The 19,364-nt window shown below is 39.9% G+C and overlaps 1 protein-coding gene across 1 annotated transcript; it reads left to right on the top strand.

Annotated features, from left to right (window-relative positions):
• The first annotated feature begins 950 nt into the window (after positions 1 to 950).
• Positions 951 to 18,876, top strand: LOC138210265 (interleukin-6 receptor subunit beta). The gene is made up of 15 exons (XM_069169330.1): positions 951 to 957; positions 1,663 to 1,767; positions 3,806 to 3,926; positions 4,105 to 4,238; positions 4,370 to 4,500; positions 6,303 to 6,459; positions 6,627 to 6,709; positions 7,321 to 7,526; positions 9,547 to 9,731; positions 11,175 to 11,273; positions 12,063 to 12,203; positions 12,459 to 12,584; positions 13,745 to 13,827; positions 16,078 to 16,238; positions 18,791 to 18,876. Exons 1-15 carry the CDS (start codon positions 951 to 953, stop codon positions 18,822 to 18,824), a joined length of 1,773 nt encoding a protein of 590 aa, XP_069025431.1. The 3' UTR covers positions 18,825 to 18,876.
• The last annotated feature ends 488 nt before the right edge of the window (positions 18,877 to 19,364 follow it).

Here is a 19,364-nt window from a genome sequence, read left to right on the forward strand (position 1 = left end):
TTTTGGATATAACGTCATCATTTCATTATTTTATCCTCTTTAGACATTTGTTGCAGTAAATTAGCATATTAATTGTTGAATTTTAGCCACAAATGTGTTTAATGAGGTCATTTTGACCTTCGGCCACCAGATATCTAGTGAATGTTTGTCCCAAATTTGAAAGAAATTCCCTCAGGTGGTTCCAGAGATATATCCCATTCACAAGAGTGGATTATGGCAGTGAACTTGACCTTTGACCCATAAACATGTAATCGGCTCATTGTTAAATCAAAAGTCAATATTTGTGCTAAGTTTGAAAGAAATTCCCTTTTTAGTTATAGTTCTTTAGATATCGGGTTCACAACGCTATAGGACAGATGTGAGGTCACAGTGACCTTTCACCTTTGACCAACAAAATCGAATTGGTTCATACTTTGGGACCAAAAGGAATATTTTTTTGTGATGTTTCAAGAGAATCCCCCCCGAGGCGCTGTAAAACTGAACTTGCTCGTCTGGGATAAATGAAGGCGTCTGAATCTGAGATGTCACGTCCACAAGAACGGGATTGACCTGAAAATGAAAACACAGAAATAATAAGTTGCTGAATACGGATACACGCACACGTTATATATCAGACCTCGACCTGCTCAATCCTACAAACACCATCTTTTTTATCATTATTGTATTTGAGTCTTGCAGGTTCATTTTCACGGCAGGCTGTGGCCGGACGAATCATTTCTGAGGAAGTCTAAAATTAAACACGTTTGATGAGGTTGATGCCTGGCCGGAAAAAAAAAAAAAGGAACAATTTCAAGACCAGCGTCAGACCTGATCTCATCCACCAGCTTCCTCATTCACCGCTCGCACATCACAGTCAGTATTTTCTCGGTACGTTTTGAAAGCGGTCTAGGTGACTTAGGGGAAGTGAAAGACGCAGTAACGGGACGAGAGCTGAACTTCTGAGGGTCGGGATGGACGGTTGGTCTTTTAAACTGCTCCTCTCTACCTGGACAGTGATGAGCCTCCTCATCAGTGTGTTGTGTCGTGGTGAGTGTCCCAGGAATCATTCCTAATGAAAGCCATCCTTTAGTATTTTTCTGTTATTCATCTGTTGAACTTTACGGGCCGGAGAGCATTTGTTTCGGGATGTATCCAGATTCCACTTGAAGGAAAACTAGTCTTACTTCAGGACTCTCAGTAGGTTTACCCTCAGATCAGTGGTTGTATGTCATCAGTATTGGAACACGTCTTTTACTCTTACTACTTATTTAAAGGGACACAGTTGATATAAGTCTTTTTAATTTAATTATTTTAAGTCACTTTGGACAAAACGATCTGCCATATGAGTGAAGTTTAAAGTTCCTAATGAATAAAAACAGAAACAAAAGAACATTTCTAAAAGTGTTAAATTTGAATTAAATGTTAGAGGTTTGAAAGGGTAAAACTGTATAGTGTTTTAAAAGTAGCTTAAATAAAAATAATAAATAGAAGAACTTTGTTTAAAATGATAAATTTGAATTAAAAGTTCAAGGCTTGAACAGGTTTAACATTCCAGGATTTTACAAGGAAATTGAAATCATAAATAATGGGGGGGAAAAAAATGCATTTCACGTACTTTTGCATTACTCGTTGTTGCCTCTCAATAGTTTTGTGTTGGTGTGGTTTTGTGTGTGTTTGTGTCAGAAGTGACAGTCAGAGACTCTCAGCTGAAGCCCTGTAAGGACGATGAGCGAGTGTGTGTCACCGACCTCAGAGACTGTGGACCTCGACTGTCTTCATCTGTACAGAGTGAGCGTACACACACACACACACACACACACACACACACACACACACACACACTCACTCACTCACTCACTCACACTCACTCACAGTGCGATGCATCTTGTTTGTTTTTTTCTTATCCCTCCTGGTTTTCTCTGTCAGGTTTTTAAAAAAGACAATGAATTTAAAACCTTTTCTTAAAATTCCATATTTTTTCCCAGCTTGTTGACTGCTAGACAAGCAGTTAAATGAGTAATATTTATCTGATATCATATAATGAACAATAAAAAACTAGTGTAGTCTCACCCACATTACATTGCATCTTTTCTGTTTAGGGAGACAAATAATCCTGCCTGTTAGTTTAGCTAAACATAATGTACCTAAACACAATAAACATCTGGAACCTTTCTTTATTCTGATTTTGTGAAACAGCCCTCCGGACTTCTGCTTTTCTTAAACATTTCGGTAGCTTGTTTTCTGTTGACACTTTGGAATCTGCCTTCACTGTGTGTACAAACCAACTGCCAGGACTTTGTTTTTTCTTGACTTATCATTGTCGATAAAATCTCGTCATGTTCTGCTTCCACCTGCTTCTGTGTCATCCGTTTGGTTTCCTTCCTTCTTCTGAAACTGTGACATAACTGTCAATCATCTTTTCTTAGCTACGCATGTGAACACATAAAGGATTCCTTCAAAGCCTTCTTTACATGTATGAGTTCAGATCCGGATGCAAGCTATTCCTTGAGTGGTTGGCAGAGGAATACAACCCAATTGTTGTTATCTGTGGAATAAGAACATACGACATATTTGTCATCCAGTGTGTGCATCAAGTGTGCATCTTCTTTCTGCGGTGTTGCATTGTGCGTCGCCGGCCGTCAACATCTATAGTTTGTTTACATGTGAATGGTGCTCACTGGTAACGGGCACTTGTTCATTTTACTCGTGCTGTGATGTGTTTTTTGTGCACCGACACTTCTCACAAGCTGACGGTACTCTATTGAGCAGCGCTAGATCGGATCAGCGGGAGGGAGGCTCTCCCGTGATTGATTGTTCCTTTGTGGGAGGATTAAAGTTAAGGACAGGGTTAGGGACGCATTACTTATCAGCGAAACGACCAATCACAGCAATGGTTCATCTAAGTTTACCTTCATCTTACAGCAACGTTGGCCTGGCACACAAAGAGAGCAAAGTCAGATGATGACACAACAGAGCTTTGGAAGTCCACTCCTTCCCAATCAGTGCTGAATGCGGGCCAGGAGCAGCAAGCTATGAGCAGCAAAAAGCATGTTGATGTAACGCTTTCATCAGCGAAAAACCCTGCAGGGGTGAACATCTTATCTCATTATGAATAACAGTGTTGTTTATCCTCCCAAAAACCTCCAGTGCCAGTTGTCTACTGTTTCTTATGAACTGTTCAGAGTTATATGATAAAACACTTACAGTCACCATTGGATTTCCAAATGCCACCACTTCCTATTTTTTAAAACAAATTAAAAGCCTGTTTTCAAATTAAAAGCCCTCTACGGTTTTAGTCTTGTTCCTGTTAATTATTGAAATTGGCATAACCATGATTAGATAAGTTTTGTTGTGAACTTTGGCAATTTGTAGTATTTTTTTTATTCACTGTAGAAATTCAGAATGTAATACTTCATGATTCACTGATACACACGCCAACATATCAGTAAGGGGAAGTACTGGCATACTTTGCTCATTAACTAAAACTGAGGTCTGTATTATACAAATGCTGGTGTCATAATTATTAGCAGCATGTGAACCACATCTATATGAAACTAGATATATGCAAAAGTGCAACTATTGCTTTGTAATAAATAACAGTATCCTCTAATTCCCATTTATTTTTTTATTCCAACTGAGTGCATGAGGGGGAACATCGGTACCTCAGTACTTTTACATATCAGCCTGACTTGTGGACAAGAACCAGGAAATGTAGAATTTGAAGATTTTTGAAATTCCTATTTTGCATCGTTTGTCTAACTTGAATCAGATTTAAGCTGAGAGTTGCGTGTCATTTAAACTGGATGCTCCTGTTGTTTTCCTGCAGAGACCCTGAACATATCCTGTTACTACCAGAAATCTGCAGATGGACGTACATCCATGACATGCGGCTGGCCTCAGGAATCAAGCAGCCACACCGAGTCTGACGCCTCTCTGATCTTCACCAGGTAAACAAAAGGGAGACAGCTCTAGACAGAAATACGTTAGAAGTTACATTAAACTCTACTGTAATTATTTCACATTTCAAAAATGTAGAGCAGCCAGCTACGTATTGAATACCAAGCAACTTTTGCTGTTTTGTATGATTTTAGATTTCCCTTCCTCTCCTTTTCTTGTCTTCTTCAGTGGCTATAAAACCGTATCCTGTCAGGGCATCTTCAACCCCGCCGCCGTCCTCAAAGTGACGGCCAGGATCAAACACCTCACAGCGGGGGGGGAGATCTGGTCTGAGCCTCATACTGTGGATCTTTACTATGCAGGTTAGAGCTCCAGACGTTTGATCGCTCAGCTAACTGATGTCTTCATCCAGCAGATATGAGATAGAAGGACAGATGAAAGTGAAATTGTGATAATTCAGTCCTTCTCTCCTTTCCTTGTCTCCTCTCCTCAGTCAAACCCATTCAGCCTGTGTTAACTGCACTTGGCTCCACGGAGGACTCACTCGTTGTGTCTTGGAGAAGCAGCAGGGAGGGCAGATGCCGGCTTCGCTATAGGATCAACAACACTCGCATTTGGACCCAGGTTTGTGTCATACAAAAACTCTACTGACTGACATTAATTACCTGTTGGCTTGCTCAGTGCTTCACTACACTATACTGCAAAAGCTCCCAGGCTAGAGGAAATTCTAAATAGTCTGTTAGCGAGTGAAACTTACTCATTTCAAGCAAAAAAAGTGATAACTTATCATATCTAACATTAAAACTAGCAAAAATAGGCTCAGATTTGAGCCTGTGTAGCAATTAACAATCAGAAATTGTCTTTAAAGACATCTGAGCTTTCAAGTTTTCAAATCTTGAATTAAGACTTTAAATATACAGTCTATTGCACCTTAAAATATAAGGTCAGAGCTACAATATCTATGTTTGTATTAAGTTCAGTTTGGAAAGGAACATCTTCAAAAACCCTAAAAAAAGACCTGGAAGAAGACATGAATTGTTACAATATTCAATTTCATACAAGCTGCTTCTTGTTAAAATCGGACACAAGCACAAGAGAAAACTCTTGTATCTCTATGCTGTCCTTTTCTCTCTCTGCTCTCCTCTCACCCTAACGGTAGAGGCAGATGCTCCGCCCACCTCTGAGCCTGGTTCTGTGAACAGATGCTCCGCCCACCTCTGATCCTGGTTCTGTCAGAGGTTTCTTCCTGTTAAAGGGAGTTTTTCTTCCCTCTGTTGGAGGTTTTTCTCCCTTAAAGAGGAGTTTTCCCCTCCTAGCTTATGTGGGAATTGTTGAATTGTTGGGTTTCTCTGTATAATATTGTAAAGTTCTGCTGTAAGGACTTTAATGTGTTAAGTGCCATGAAATATCCTGTGTTGTGATTTGGCGCTATATAAATACAATTTTATTGAATTGATAACAATATTCTTTATTCATTCATAAAAAGTCGGATTTAAGCCTTTGTTGCATCATGTGACTTTCTAGAATTTCCTTATTTACAGTCACATTTTTGTGCTGTTTTCGACATGCTCTTTAAATATAAAGTGTTTCACCCTAAAACAAAGGGGAAATGATCAGGGTCAACTTGTACCCAGATGGCATGAGTCCCTACAGTATGACAGTAAAAGGCTCGTGTCCACATAACACAATTTGTGAACTGTTATTATGACAGCTTTGCACATTTCTGGCATTTTCATAAGCTACTTCACGAGGTTGTCACGTTGAATGGTGTCCAGTTAACAAGTGTGCCTTGCCAAAAGTTAATTGGTGGAATTTCCTGCTTTCTTAAGGAGACCATCAGTTGTATTGTGCCATGGTAGTGTTGGTGTACAAGAAATAGCCATATTCAGCTTCTGTATTAATCCATATTATAGCAAAAAAAAACTTCAAGGAAGAGAAGAGAAACAACTGTCCATCATTAAAATGAAATGAAAGTTTTCATCAAGATCAGTCACAAAAACCATGAAACACTGAAGATGGTGGCTGAGGACCGCCGCAGGAAAGGAAGACGATAGCTGCGTCTCAAATCGTATACTTCCCTGAGTACACTCTCATAGTATTCTTTCATCTGAATACACTTACTTGTGTATTACTTGAATTTTGACAGGGTAGTTTTGTATGAAATCACACAAAATCGTTCTGCAATTACCAGAAATAACATTTGAATGCATCACCCACCAACATATCTTTAATTATTTTAAAGGGGGGGGTCTTTCCTGCTGATGTTGTTAGAGATTTATTCAGAATTGAAGCAAACACTTAATAGTGGGACCGTCATATGTTCCTCAACAGCGTAGTGAGCAACAACAACACCTCCAGGCCCTGTAAGCACTGCTGAAGTCCGTTTTAGTCTCACTGTCTTTGTTGCCTGTTTTTTTTGTGTCCAGGCTCCAGATTATATCGCAGCACAGGCCGATCTGCTGACCTGCACCATCAAAGACCTGCTGCCGTTCACCACCTACAGAGCTGCCGTGGCCTGCAGGGGGCGGTCTGGCGTCTGGAGCGACTGGAGCGCCGACATCAGTGGAAGGACGCTAGACAGAGGTAAAAAAACCAACAACGTGGGGACAAACTGAAATCAAAAACTTTCCCAGCATTCCTGGCATGAAAACAGAATAAACCAGCAGCGCTTTAATGAATCTGTGGTAAACTGAAAATAGACGGTCAACAGTTTTAAACTTATTGTATAAAGAATTTATTTTCTTTGCCAGTGCCCTCCAGACCTCTAGAGGTGTGTTACAGAGTGGAGGAAAAGGGCTCTGGCGGATCGTCTCTACTTCATCTCCTGTGGAAGGTATGATGGTGTAGACCTACATAATGAAAGGAAGCTTTCTTCTTCAAGTATCAGAATGGAGCTTTATTTGATCTTTCACAGTTTGGCATCTTTGGGCACGAGAAAATTCAGATTTGATCTTTGCAGCAGCCAATGTGTTCAAAGAGATACAATTTGTAGAATTTTCCTCCGGTAGAAACAATCAAAGAGTAAAGTCCAACCAATGAGCGAAGTGGCTCATAATATTATTGGCATTATTGTTAATTTTGAAAAACAATTAAAAAAAGTTTTTATCACAAAAATCTGAATCTATGCTACAATTTTAATGCACGTAATCTCTGTCTCTATGTAAGTTTGTTCCTCACATATCTCGACTACCGTTTGTCCCATCTTATTCAAACTCGATGGGTGTGTTGCTTGGAACCCGAACTTGTGCACTGGTGAATTTAGTACAATTTGGACATACGACACGTTTGATATGAATAAACTTTAATAAAAAAGGCGAACAGCGCTCTGGCCTCAGCGGGGGGTCGGGGTTGCTGCCACACAGCAGCAGCTCCACAGGCTGTTTTAATGCCTCCGACTGAATGTCGTATGAACTTTCTTGGTGTTACCATCTCATCTCCTCTCAGGCTCCTGACCCCCGTGAGGCAGGAGGTCGTGTCCTTGGATACCAGGTGAGCCACGAGCCAAACGGATTGATTCAAAATGTCACCGAGCTGACGACAGTCCTGGCGGTGGAGGAGGTGAACTGCACCGTCACAGTTACCGCCTTCAATACCGCTGGCTACGGACCTGCTGCACATCTCCGAATCAACACACAAAGACAGAATAGTGGGTATCACACAGGTTATAACAATAATACCGTTGGTTGTATGTTTGCTGCTTAAATCTTTGCACTATTGTTTAGTTAGTTTCATTTAATATTATTCTATTTTATTGTATATATTGTACATTTTCATATTTCATATTTTTTACTTTTTTATTTCTTTACCTTTATCTATAATGCTGCTGTAGCGGGAAAAAAAACTGCCCTTGTTGGATTAATAAAGTATCTATCTATCTATCTATCTATCTATCTATCTATCTATCTATCTATCTATCTATCTATCTATCTGTCTGTCTATCTATCTATCTATCTATCTATCTATCTATCTGTCTGTCTGTCTGTCTGTCTGTCTGTCTGTCTGTCTGTCTGTCTGTCTGTCTGTCTGTCTATCTATCTATCTATCTATCTATCTATCTATCTATCTATCTATCTATCTATCTATCTATCTATCTGTCTGTCTGTCTGTCTATCTATCTATCTATCTATCTATCTATCTATCTATCTATCTAACAAACTTATTTCTCGAGATCCATGTTCTGATACTTGAATTTGGATTTCTGCCGATGCCAATCCGATACTATTTCTTGAATATTGTTATTAATATTCATATTAATAGGAGTTTAAGCAGCAAAATGCAGGAATCACATTGCTTCTGTTCTGATTATTAATCCTATTCTTCCCTCTGCTGAAAGTGATCGTGCAGTAAAACCGCACGGCCTAAAAACACCTAAATTGGTCCACGTTTGCAGCCATCTTTAAAAGCTATTCAGAAAAACCTCAACTAAGGAATACGGATCAGTTGCGTCAGTTCAATATATAAAATATAATATGAGTGAATTACACAAGCATTGGATCGCTCCCAACACTGATTATCTCCATGGTAATGTTGTTGGAGATGTGTTGAGGTGTGTGAAGAACATCTTCTGGCAAAACGCTGTACAACTGATATTCAGCCCAGAGTTTTAAGGCATGTTTTAGTTTGTATTGTGATCATTTGTTTCTTTCCTGCCATTTAATTTACACAGAGAAAACCTTGGGGGAGGTAGTCCATCACAGGAGTACTGTAAGGTGCAACCAACTTTAATAATGAATCCGTTGTTCAGTGTAAAATGTCAGAAAAACATGTACAAAACCCGTGAATATATTCAAGCTTCTTGTTTCTCTGACCAACCTTTAAAACCCCCAAAATGTTGACTGTAACAACTGTCTGCCTGCGTGTGTGTTTTTTTATCAGAGAAGGAAGTGGCATGATGTTCAGATAAAACTTATTGCACCACAGGACTTCCCCAGTTAAATGTTCTATTCACGTGTTTACCTGTAAAAACATGCAGCTCATTGGTGTCTATTTCATGTGTTTTTACCTTGAGCTGTTTTAACCCTTTCATGCATCACTGCAGTGTTTTATCCCAACCAGCCGAGGCCAATGACTGCCCACCTCTGAGCTGGTTCACTACACAAATAGAATTAATAAAAAGGACAGCTGGGTACAGAGCGTTTTTTTGTACATATGCAAAAAATATATAATGTGGTAATTATTATTTTTTGACAACCACTTTGATCGTCATATTCTGAAGTCTGGCTTCATCTTACTAATGCAAAGAATGCAAACCGATGCCACGACGCTGCACAAACTTGATAAACTATCTGCATATTCGTGTGTTGTGTAACTTTATGTCCTGAGTGCTTTGCTAAATTTGGACTTTATGTAGAGCTGAATTTACAAATTATTGAACTATGTAGAAAAAATGCGAGATGTGTGTTTGATGGCGACAGAAAGCTGAATAACTATTTTATTCAATGCTGAGATCATGTTTCAAACAGTTTGAACATTTTAAATTGATAAAGCGCTGTGAGGGTCTGAATAAAGTCTGGCTGGATGATTAAAAGCTGCTTTATGATATGTTAATCACCAAAATAAGTGATTTTAAAACTGCTAGTTAATTACATTATGTTGGTGCTGACATTAATTATGGCTATCTTTTCCCCAAATAATCTCTTTGCTGTTTTCTGAAGCTTTTCCCTCCATCAGAAACTTGTGGATTTCCAGCTCTTATCCGGGTAAGAAAGCCCTTCTGGTCCAGTGGAATACCTTCCTCACCGCGTCCTCGGCCCCGCCCGTCAGCCATTTTGCTGTTCGGTGGCGCTCCGAGAAGAGTCTGTCCACCAGCCGCTGGTCCAGAGTGGACAGCTTCACCACCTCCACCGTCATAGAAGGTGCTGAAAATAGTTTCTGAATTCAGAAAATATTTAGCTCGACCAGTCAGTGTGTTTTAAACATGCGGGTAACATGTAATACAGATGTAAAGATTCATGTGAAGTACAGCAGGCACTGTTGAAACTTGATGTTTCTGCAGCAGGTCGGCATGCATGGCTCTGAATTGCTCAGTAGTTTAGGTTTTGTGCTTCACCTTCTCTGGAAATGCCCTTATTTGAATTCCTCTGTCCTGCTGCTGTTTCAGAGTAAAAGCTGAGCTGCTCTCTGGACTGAAATGAATCCCATTGCTAAGCTTTTGTGAAATTGCTGCACAAAGCATTCAGAGCTGCATCCACTTAATACAAATCTGGCTAACAGGAGATGATCATAACTAAATAACCACATGATATTCTAGATGGTAGATTACAAAGGGAAAAAAATTGTTCATTAGATCCTCTATTTTTGGATGTTTTTTGTTGGACAATATTTTTGTACAATATCTATGGACAATATTTTTGTTATTGTCCATAAGTCCCATCTCCACAAATATGTAGTTTACTTTTTAAAAAGGCTCGGTAATGTTTGTAAACAGCTGCTGTAGTATTGAGTGAACACTTCTCAGGATTACTAAGGACTATTTTCAGTGGCAGATTAATCGTGGCGCTCTTGTAAGTATTTGGGACAGCAGGGTGGTGAGTTACCCGACCTAAATTCACTCAGTCAGTTAATTGGTCTGGGCGCCCTTTGCCGGGAATCGTCTTCCATCGTTGCATCTTATCAGGCGCAGACCTTCAGCCTGGCGTCCCTGACTCTGGCTCACAGCTTCAGTGGACACGGTAGGTAGTTGCTGCGGTGGCATAGAGTCGGCCGGTTTCGGTGCATGCTGATTGGTTCAAATGAACCCAAGGTCAACGCTCTGTATGACCCATATTCACGGAGTCTAGAAGACTTTGGGTTCATTTTGAAAGTATTGGAGAAAGCCTTTATGCAGTTGGCATTGACTACCATATGTGCCAAAACCACAGCTGCAACTACAAAAAAAACGTCGGTGTCATCATAGACACCACCGCTGGTTGCAGATTGGTCTGGCCTTCATAGCGGCCGATGAAACCCGAATGCAAACAGGGTTTTCAGACTATAATCACAGTGAAGACTGAAGCTGTGAGCAACAGTCTGATAGAGCCACGCTGTAGTTTGTTGGAATGAGTCCAAATAAACTGCAGTATCTGTGTGCGCAACAGTGTTGTGTTTATAAAAGGTTTTAGATCACAGTTTAGAGGAATTAGATGTATCAGGCTTTGATATCCGTCATGGAAGTGTCATCGTCATCTTTACATGATGTTTTTCGATAAATAAAAACTACTCATGGTATTTGTTTGGACCTAAAACGTTCACACAGTACATAAATAATGTATTTTGTGTACAGTTTGTATACACTGACGGTGTGTGTGGTGTGTTTCCAGATGTTGAGCCTGATGAATCGTATCTCATCACCGTGTCCCCCGTCTACAACCACCAGTTTGGGTCTCCTCAGTCTCTTTCTGCCAGTCTGCAGCAGGGAGGTAAACAACCTCAGACGTGTGGAAGTGATGACGAGATGACTAAGAGTCCGACTTTAAAATGAAACCTTAGCTCCCCTCTCAGCATGCTAATGCTACCATTGTTACTCCCTGGATGTATAATGAATAAGACCTTAGATTAAACTGAAGGTGGTGCCCAGAATATTGTTCACAGTTTCTGCAAAATCAATTTGGATTTCTTTAGTGTTTGATTTTTTTCCCCCCTGCAGATTCAAACTGGGCATTAGTCAGAAATGATGTTGATAGAAACACATAAAATAGGTACAAATATAGGAAATGGTAAAAGGAGGAAGGAAGCTAGGAGACAGGAAGAAGATGGAAGGAATGGACAGGCAGGAGACAGGAAGTAAGAGATGGAAGGAGAACAGAAGGAAGGAGACAAAAAGGAACAAAGAGAAGGAGGAAGGAACGAGAAAGGAAGGAAGGAAAAGGAAAGTTATAGTAAGGAAGCAAAAGAAAAGGTAGAAGGAAAGAAAGAAGGAAGGAGAGGTGGATTTAGGAAGCGACGAGAAAAAAAGTGGAGAAGGTAGGAAGCCGGAAGAAATAAGGAAGGAGAACGCAGGCAATAGTGTAAATATCGACATTGTATCAGGTTGAAAGCAGTATGGAGGGATAGAAAGTAGGAGAAAAGGAGAACTGAGGAAGGGAGGGAGGGAGTAAGGAAGGAGGATAAAGGAAGGAAATAAAGATGGATAAAAAAAAGGAAGGAAGGATCTTGAAAGAAAGGCCAAAAACGCTTTTGACAGGATGCACTTTGTTTTGTTTTCTCAGCTCTGATGGAGGCGGTCAGTCTGAAGGTTGTAGGTGTGACTAAAACGACCGTGACCATTGTGTGGGCGTGGCAAAAAAAGTCTGGACCAATCAGAGTGAACAGATACAGAGTGCTGCTGAGGAAAGACTCTGACAGACAAGGTACATTTTCCCAAACATGAAACATCCTCCAGCATCTGTCTCTGGGTTAATTAGTGCTTTTAATGTAAAATCCCACTTCTTGGTGAAAACATTTTGTCACGTGCTAGTTTGAGTAATAAAGACTTGTACACCTGTATTGTCTCACTGATGTCATGAAAATTTAAGCGAATCTGTCGCTTCAATGTTTTGAAACTTTGACAAACCTTTTCTCATCTTTATATATTTTTCACCATATAATTACAGCAAATTCTCCAGCACTGTTGTTATGGCCGGACCAATGGCGGCACTCCTTCTTCAACCTGACACCCAACACCGAGTATTCTCTTCTCCTGTTGGCTGATAATGTTTCTATGAGCATCGTTCCTGTGACAACATATTTTGGTGAGTTTCACAGGTTGCACTCAGTCATAAAGGAGGAATTTATTTCTCAGGCTCTTTTTCTTCTTTCTGTTTTTCTTCTTTTTTAGTTGATTTTTTTTTTTCCATTTCTTGTTCCATGGAATGATTAACCCTTCCCCTGTGTGTGGAGACCAGCGTCTACCGTCTGTTTACATGTGAAACGAGTTGATTATTAACCAAAACTGCAAACTTGTTTCCAGAAAAGTTGGGACACTGTAAAATGTAAATTAAAAACAGAATGTGATGATTTACAAATGACTGTCTTTAATTGAAAATAGACCAAAGACAACATATTAAATGTTGAAACTGAGGAATGTTATTGTTAAATGAGCTCATTTGATAGCAGCAACTCAAAAAACGTTTTTGGAAACCGTAATGTCTGTAGCATAATGAAGATCTCAAAATGATTAGCAGCTTATTATCAACAGATAAGTGAAAATATAATTATATTAGTGCTGCCATTGTTTTGTCATTAAAGTAACGCTCAAAGATTTGAATTTAAATAAATGAGAGATTTAACTTTTGCATTTTCAATATTACAAGCTGATTCCCAGGAGAAATCCCAAGCAGCGTACCGGGTTAGTGGAACCTTTCACACCACCCAGAAGTGGTTGTTTCTCCCAGAGAGGGAAGTTACAGCTCACGCAACACGCTTGTTCTTCAACTGCCAACTTTGACGTGACACAGTTGACACTGTTTGGATCTCTGGGAAGTCCAAAAACACAAATACAAGTCACGATTGCCTTCAAAGAGAACTTTCGATTGTAACTTAGATTAAAATATCTTAAAATTTGTATTGCAAATGAGTGCATTGTCTACACTAGAGACTATAATAGCTTGTAAAAACTCTTCGGACATTTTCTTTTGCCATCAGAAAATAATTTATTAAAAACCCAATACACACAAATTAAACGTCAAGAGTAATTTATGATTTTACATGTAATGCTACAAGGGCTTCTTCAGTTTAAGCCTCTAGTTCTGTGATGTTTACATGAGAAGTTATGAAGCATTTGATGGAGGGATGTCAAATCAGGCAACAGGAAGGAGCAGCGGGAAAGAGCTGAACTGACCGGCCGGCCACAACAGACTGCTACCAGATTTATTCTGTCCTGAAACAAACACGATATGTTTCTTGTTTCCAGACGTGGTGTCAGTGGTGGCGACGGCGACAACTCTGCTGCTGCTGTCCGTCATCGTGTTAATCATCTCCATCCTGTCCAGGACTGTGTGAGTGCTCAGAAATCTTTTTTTCTGTTATTTTATTTCTTGTTGTCTTTAGTCCAAACATCTCACGGATCCTGATTTGCACAGTGTTTATTTTAAATGTTGTTTTGATAACTGAATAATCATTTATTTAATCATGAATTCAAACTGTCATGACTCCAAGCTACCAAACTGCATGATTTTCACCATTTTCTGATATTTTATACATTGAACAGTCTGCGGTTTGGTATTGTTCAAACATTTTTCATACCTGCACCGATACATTGACCTTTATACGGTTTCCTGAACCATAATTTCTTTGATACTAATTTTGTAAAATCCATTTTTAGACAAATAAAACCACATCTCATTAAATCATTAAGTTTTAATGCAGGTTAGAGGTGGGGTGTGTAAAACAGGTTATTTTGGGCACCAACAATTTACAGATGTTTCTACACACCTTGTGCAGACTATTGATAGATGCTACAATTTATAGATGTCTTCTGAAGGCCTCACACGCACGCTATTGGTTGCTAACCAACCGGCTGCACACAAAAAAGACTCTGATCGACAGTTACTGCAGAGCACATAGCCCAGACAGATGTGTCCGTCACAGTAGTCACAGTGACCATGACCTTTGACCCCTAAATCCTAATAATTTTATCCCCGGGGCCGAGTCAATGTTCGTGCCAAGTTTGAAGAAATTCCCTCAAGGTGTTCTTCACATATGGACAATCCAACAAGATAAGGCCTCCAATTGTGGGTATCGCTGACAATGCAGACTTATGCCCTTGCTAAGTCTTTACAAAAACGTTTAGTAAAGCCTGACACTCCAAAAAAAAAATTCTTCCATTATCCACAGAAAAAAAATTGACCATAAAACTTCAGGAGTTAACATCAGCCACGTTGGTGTTACCACCTTTAAAACAACAAATTGCCTTACACGCATATAACATTTGGCAATTTGCACAATTTAGATTTACACATATTGATATAACTTTATCAAAGCTCAGCTAATTTAAATCACAGTACTGCATTTGTTTATGACACCCTGTGTCATTTCACAAAAAGAGCTTTTCAACATTCCCTCTGAAAAATCAAACAACACAAAAAATGTCAAAAGGAAAAGGTAATTTCTCACCCCTGCTTTTAAATTCTGACAACTGTAAATAACATTTCTATGCAGATACAAGTCGTACTTCTTCCCACCCATTTCCAGCCCTCGAGAAAGTACTACAGGCCACTGGCTGATGGACCCAAACCAGCAGGTCATCTGATTTCTACAGCTTTTATAGTTTGGATTCTGGATTTCAGACAAAGTGGGTTCTTCTTGTTGTGGTTTCAGCTCACACTTCAGGTTGCCAGATGTTCTGCTCGCTGCCAGATTCAGATTTCCAGCTATCCGCTACAAAAAGACAAAGCCAACTGCGAAGGCACCAAACAGAAACAAAATGACTGCAAAGCCGAGCTACATGACCATAAGAAAGATGCACAGTGAGAACAAAAAGAGTCATAATGACTACAAAGACCTAAGTGCAAATGAAGTCAAATAAAGTAAATTAATATTAGTCTAAATAGATGCTAAAATGACTGCAATGACACAAAAGCACCTTGAAATGCGAAATGACCACAAAAACATATTTTATAAGAGACACAAAATACAACCGCAGCAAAATGACCAGAAAGACGTGCAAACCAACAAAAAAGAGCTGCAAAATGAACACAGATACAAAACTACTGTAAACAATGTACATGCAAAACCACTGCAAACAAAATGACTGCAAAGAGACTCATCGTGACCAGAAATATACAAAGAGCAACTCCAAAGATGTAAAATTAGCATAAATAGAAGCAAAATTCCTGAAAAAAGATGGAACCAACTAAAGAGAGAAAATAAACACAAAAAGACCGAACCGAAATAAAATAAATGAAAAGAGACTTAAAACAACTTACAGAGCTTCAAAATGACTACAAAAAGGTATTTAAACCAGTGAAAAAGAGACAAAATGACAACAAATAGACTCAGAACAACCACTAAAGATCAACAAAAACTCAAAACTCAGCATCGTTTGTTGTAGTTGTAATTCGTCTCTTTCCATCTGTGTATGTTGCTTCTATATATGAGAGGTTTGGGGCCTTTTCAAGGGCCCATAGTCTCATTTCAGTCTGATTTCAGTTTAACTCTAGAGGGAGGATTACAAAATTTGCGTTTCAATCCATTAAGTCGTCTTTCCTGACTGAATTGAATCCCGTTATTTATTCCCTGCAACAGGAATGTACAAATAGGAACATCCTGGATATCAAAGACTTCCAAGTGACCGATATCCTCGGAGAGAAAAGTCTCATCGTGGTGGATCCAGACTTTCCGCGTTCATCAGAGGACAACCTGCAGGAGGACACGTCCCTGCTGCCGACCCTCCAACTGGACACGCAGTATGTTTCTAATACTTCAGAAAGCACACAGCACCAGCTGATCTCCCTCCTGTCATGTAACTCTGGCAAGGTTTTCACATCTGAAGAGAGCCACGAGTATGACAAAGCTCTGCTCCGCCAGACTTATGAAACCAACAGCTGGTTTCCTCAGAAAGAGGAAAAGAACAAGCAGGTCAACATTTTGCAGATGTCGGAGACTGCTGTGAAATGTCACTTTCATGAATTCCTGGCAGAAAGTTGCAGTGATTATCAAATGATCTGTGAGGCAGGTTACTTGGTAAAATAGCCCTCTCTGGGAGAAAGTGATGCTGTAACAGTGAGGGGATAGAGCCACTGCTCTTATCGGATCTGTGAGACCAATTATATACACAAAGTGCCAGCACATCAGATCAATAAAATCCCCTCAATTTCTACATGGACACACCAAGATAACGTATGTCATAAATGTAAAATATATGGTCACAAACTCCCCTTCTGCTCCTCACTTGGTGGTGTTGAATAATGGACGGAAAATAATAATTATCATTTCATTCTATTAGATATTTGTTGTCATAATGAATGTATAAATTATTGAGTTATGGCCACAAATGTGTTTTGTGAGGTCACAGTTACCTTTATATATAGTATATTCTTGAGTCCGAGTGAACCAGATTTCAAAAGATTCCTGACAGGTGTTCCTGAGATATCACTTTCACAGTGGGGAGTGGATGTAACCGCACAGTGACCTTTGACCACCAAAACTTTACGACTCCATTCAAGAGTCCAAATACATGTTTGTGCCACATTTGAAAATATTTCCTTAAGGTGTTCCTGAGATAATGTGTTCACCATGGAAAGTGAGGTGATTAGGATTTACGTACATACTGTATACATATATACAGTGGTGTGAAAAAGTGTTTGCCCCCTTTCTGATTTCTTATTTTTTTGCATGTTTGTCACACGTGCATGTTTCAGATCATCAAACAAATTTAAATATTAGTCAAAGATAACACAAGTAAACACAAAATGCAGTTTTTAAATGAAGGTTTTTATTATTAAAGGAGAAAAAAAAATCCAAACCCACATGGCCCTGTGTGGAAAAAGTGTTTGCCCCCTAAACCTAATAACTGGTTGGGCCACCCTTAGCAGCAACAACTGCAATCAAGTGTTTGCGATAACTTGCAATGAGTCTTTTACAGCGCTGTGGAGGAATTTTGGCCAACTCATCTTTGCAGAGTTGTTGTAATTCAGCCACATTGGAGGGTTTTCCAGCACCAAGCGCCTTTTTAAGGTCATGTCACAGCATCTCAATAGGATTCAGGTCAGGACTTTGACTAGGCCACTCCAAAGTCTTCATTTTGTTTTTCTTCATCCATTCAGAGGTGGACTTGCTGGTGTGTTTTGGATCATTGTCCTGCTGCAGAACCCAAGTTGGCTTCAGCTTGAGGTCACGAACAGATGGCCGGACATTCTCCTTCAGGATTTTTTGGTAGACGGTAGAATTCATGGTTCCATTTATCACAGCAAGTCTTCCAGGTCCTGAAGCAGCAAAACAGCCCCAGACCATCACACTACCACCACCATATTTTACTGTTGGTATGATGTTCTTTTTCTGAAATGCGGTGTTACTTTTACACCAGATGTAATGGGACACACACCTTCCAAAAAGTTCAACTTTGGTCTTGTCAGTCCACAGAGTATTTTCCCAAAAGTCTTGGGGATCATCAAGATGTTTTCTGGCAAAAATGAGACGAGCCTTAATGTTCTTTTTGCTCAGCGGTGGTTTTGGTCTTGGAACTCTGCCATGCAGCCATTTCCGCCGAGTCTCTTTCTTATGGTGGAGTCATGAACACTGACCTTAACTGAGGCAAGTGAGGCCTGCAGTTCTTTGGATGTTGTCGTGGGGTCTTTTGTGACCTCTTGGATGAGTCGTCGTTGCGCTCTTGGGGTAATTTTGGTCGGCCGGCCACTCCTGGGAAGGTTCACCACTGTTCCATGTTTTCTCCATTTGTGGATAATGGCTCTCACTGTGGTTCTCTGGAGTCCCAAAGCTTTAGAAATGGCTTTAGAACCTTTTCCAGACTGATAGATCTCAATTACTTTCTTTCTCATTTGTTCCTGAATTTCTTTGGATCTCAGCATGATGTCTAGCTTTTGAGGATCTTCTGGTCTACTTCACTTTGTCAAGCAGGTCCTATTTAAGTGGTTTCTTGATTGAGAACAGGTGTGGCAGTAATCAGGCCTGGGTGTGGCTAGAGAAATTGAACTCAGGTGTGATAAACCATAGTTAAGTTATGTTTTAACAGGAGGGGGCAAACACTTTTTCACACAGGGCCATGTGGGTTTGGATTTTTTTTCTCCCTTAATAATAAAAACCTTCATTTAAAAACTGCATTTTGTGTTTACTTGTGTTATCTTTGACTAATATTTAAATTTGTTTGATGATCTGAAACATTTAAGTGTGACAGACATGCAAAAAAAAATTGAAATCAGGAAGGGGGCAAACACTTTTTCACAGCACTGTATATAATTATTAAGTTTTGTCCTCTGTCTCTGTGTTGCCCCTGTGATAGACTGGTGACCTTCACCCAAAGTGAGCTGGGATAGGCTCCAGAACCCCGTGACACTGTTCAGGATAAAGCAGGTATTGATGTGTGTGTATATAGAACCATATAATCCTAGCAGAGCACTTCTCTCTCCGTACGCTGGTCTACTTGTGGTTCCTAGAGTTTCCAGAAGTAGAATGGGAGGAGGAGCTTCAGTTTTCAGGCTCCTCCCCTGTGGAACCAGCTCCCAGTTTGTGTTGGAGGGGCAGAAACCCTCTCTAGCTTTAAGATTAGACTCAAAATGTTCCTTCTTGATAAAGCCTATAGTTAGGGCTGGCTCAGGTAGACCTGAACCAACCCTTAGTTATGCTGTTATAGGCCGAGGCTGCTGGAGGACCTCGTTACATGCTGAGCTTCTTTTCTTTCCTCCTACTCTTTAACTGACTCATACCTCACCATCTTTTTCTCTCCCATAGTTTTTGCTTATTATCTGTTGTCTCCATTCAGTTCCTTCGCTCGTGTAGTTTCTGTTTTCTTTTCCAGATGTCCCGTCATGGAGCTGCATGTCTCTGCTCTGTGATTGTCGTCTCCATCAACAGTT

The sequence above is a fragment of the Embiotoca jacksoni genome, unplaced genomic scaffold (assembly GCF_022577435.1).
Source record: "Embiotoca jacksoni isolate LCO1_2020_lvr unplaced genomic scaffold, fEmbJac1.0.p SCAF_44, whole genome shotgun sequence".
Lineage (NCBI taxonomy): Eukaryota > Metazoa > Chordata > Actinopteri > Embiotocidae > Embiotoca > Embiotoca jacksoni.

Bases quoted from the DNA above. Each gene is read 5' to 3' on its own strand.
- LOC138210265 (XM_069169330.1), top strand. The intron at 11,274-12,062 runs GTAAACAACCTC...TTGTTTTCTCAG, and splicing joins TGCCAGTCTGCAGCAGGGAG to CTCTGATGGAGGCGGTCAGT. The intron at 16,239-18,790 runs GTATGTTTCTAA...CCCCTGTGATAG, and splicing joins ACCCTCCAACTGGACACGCA to ACTGGTGACCTTCACCCAAA.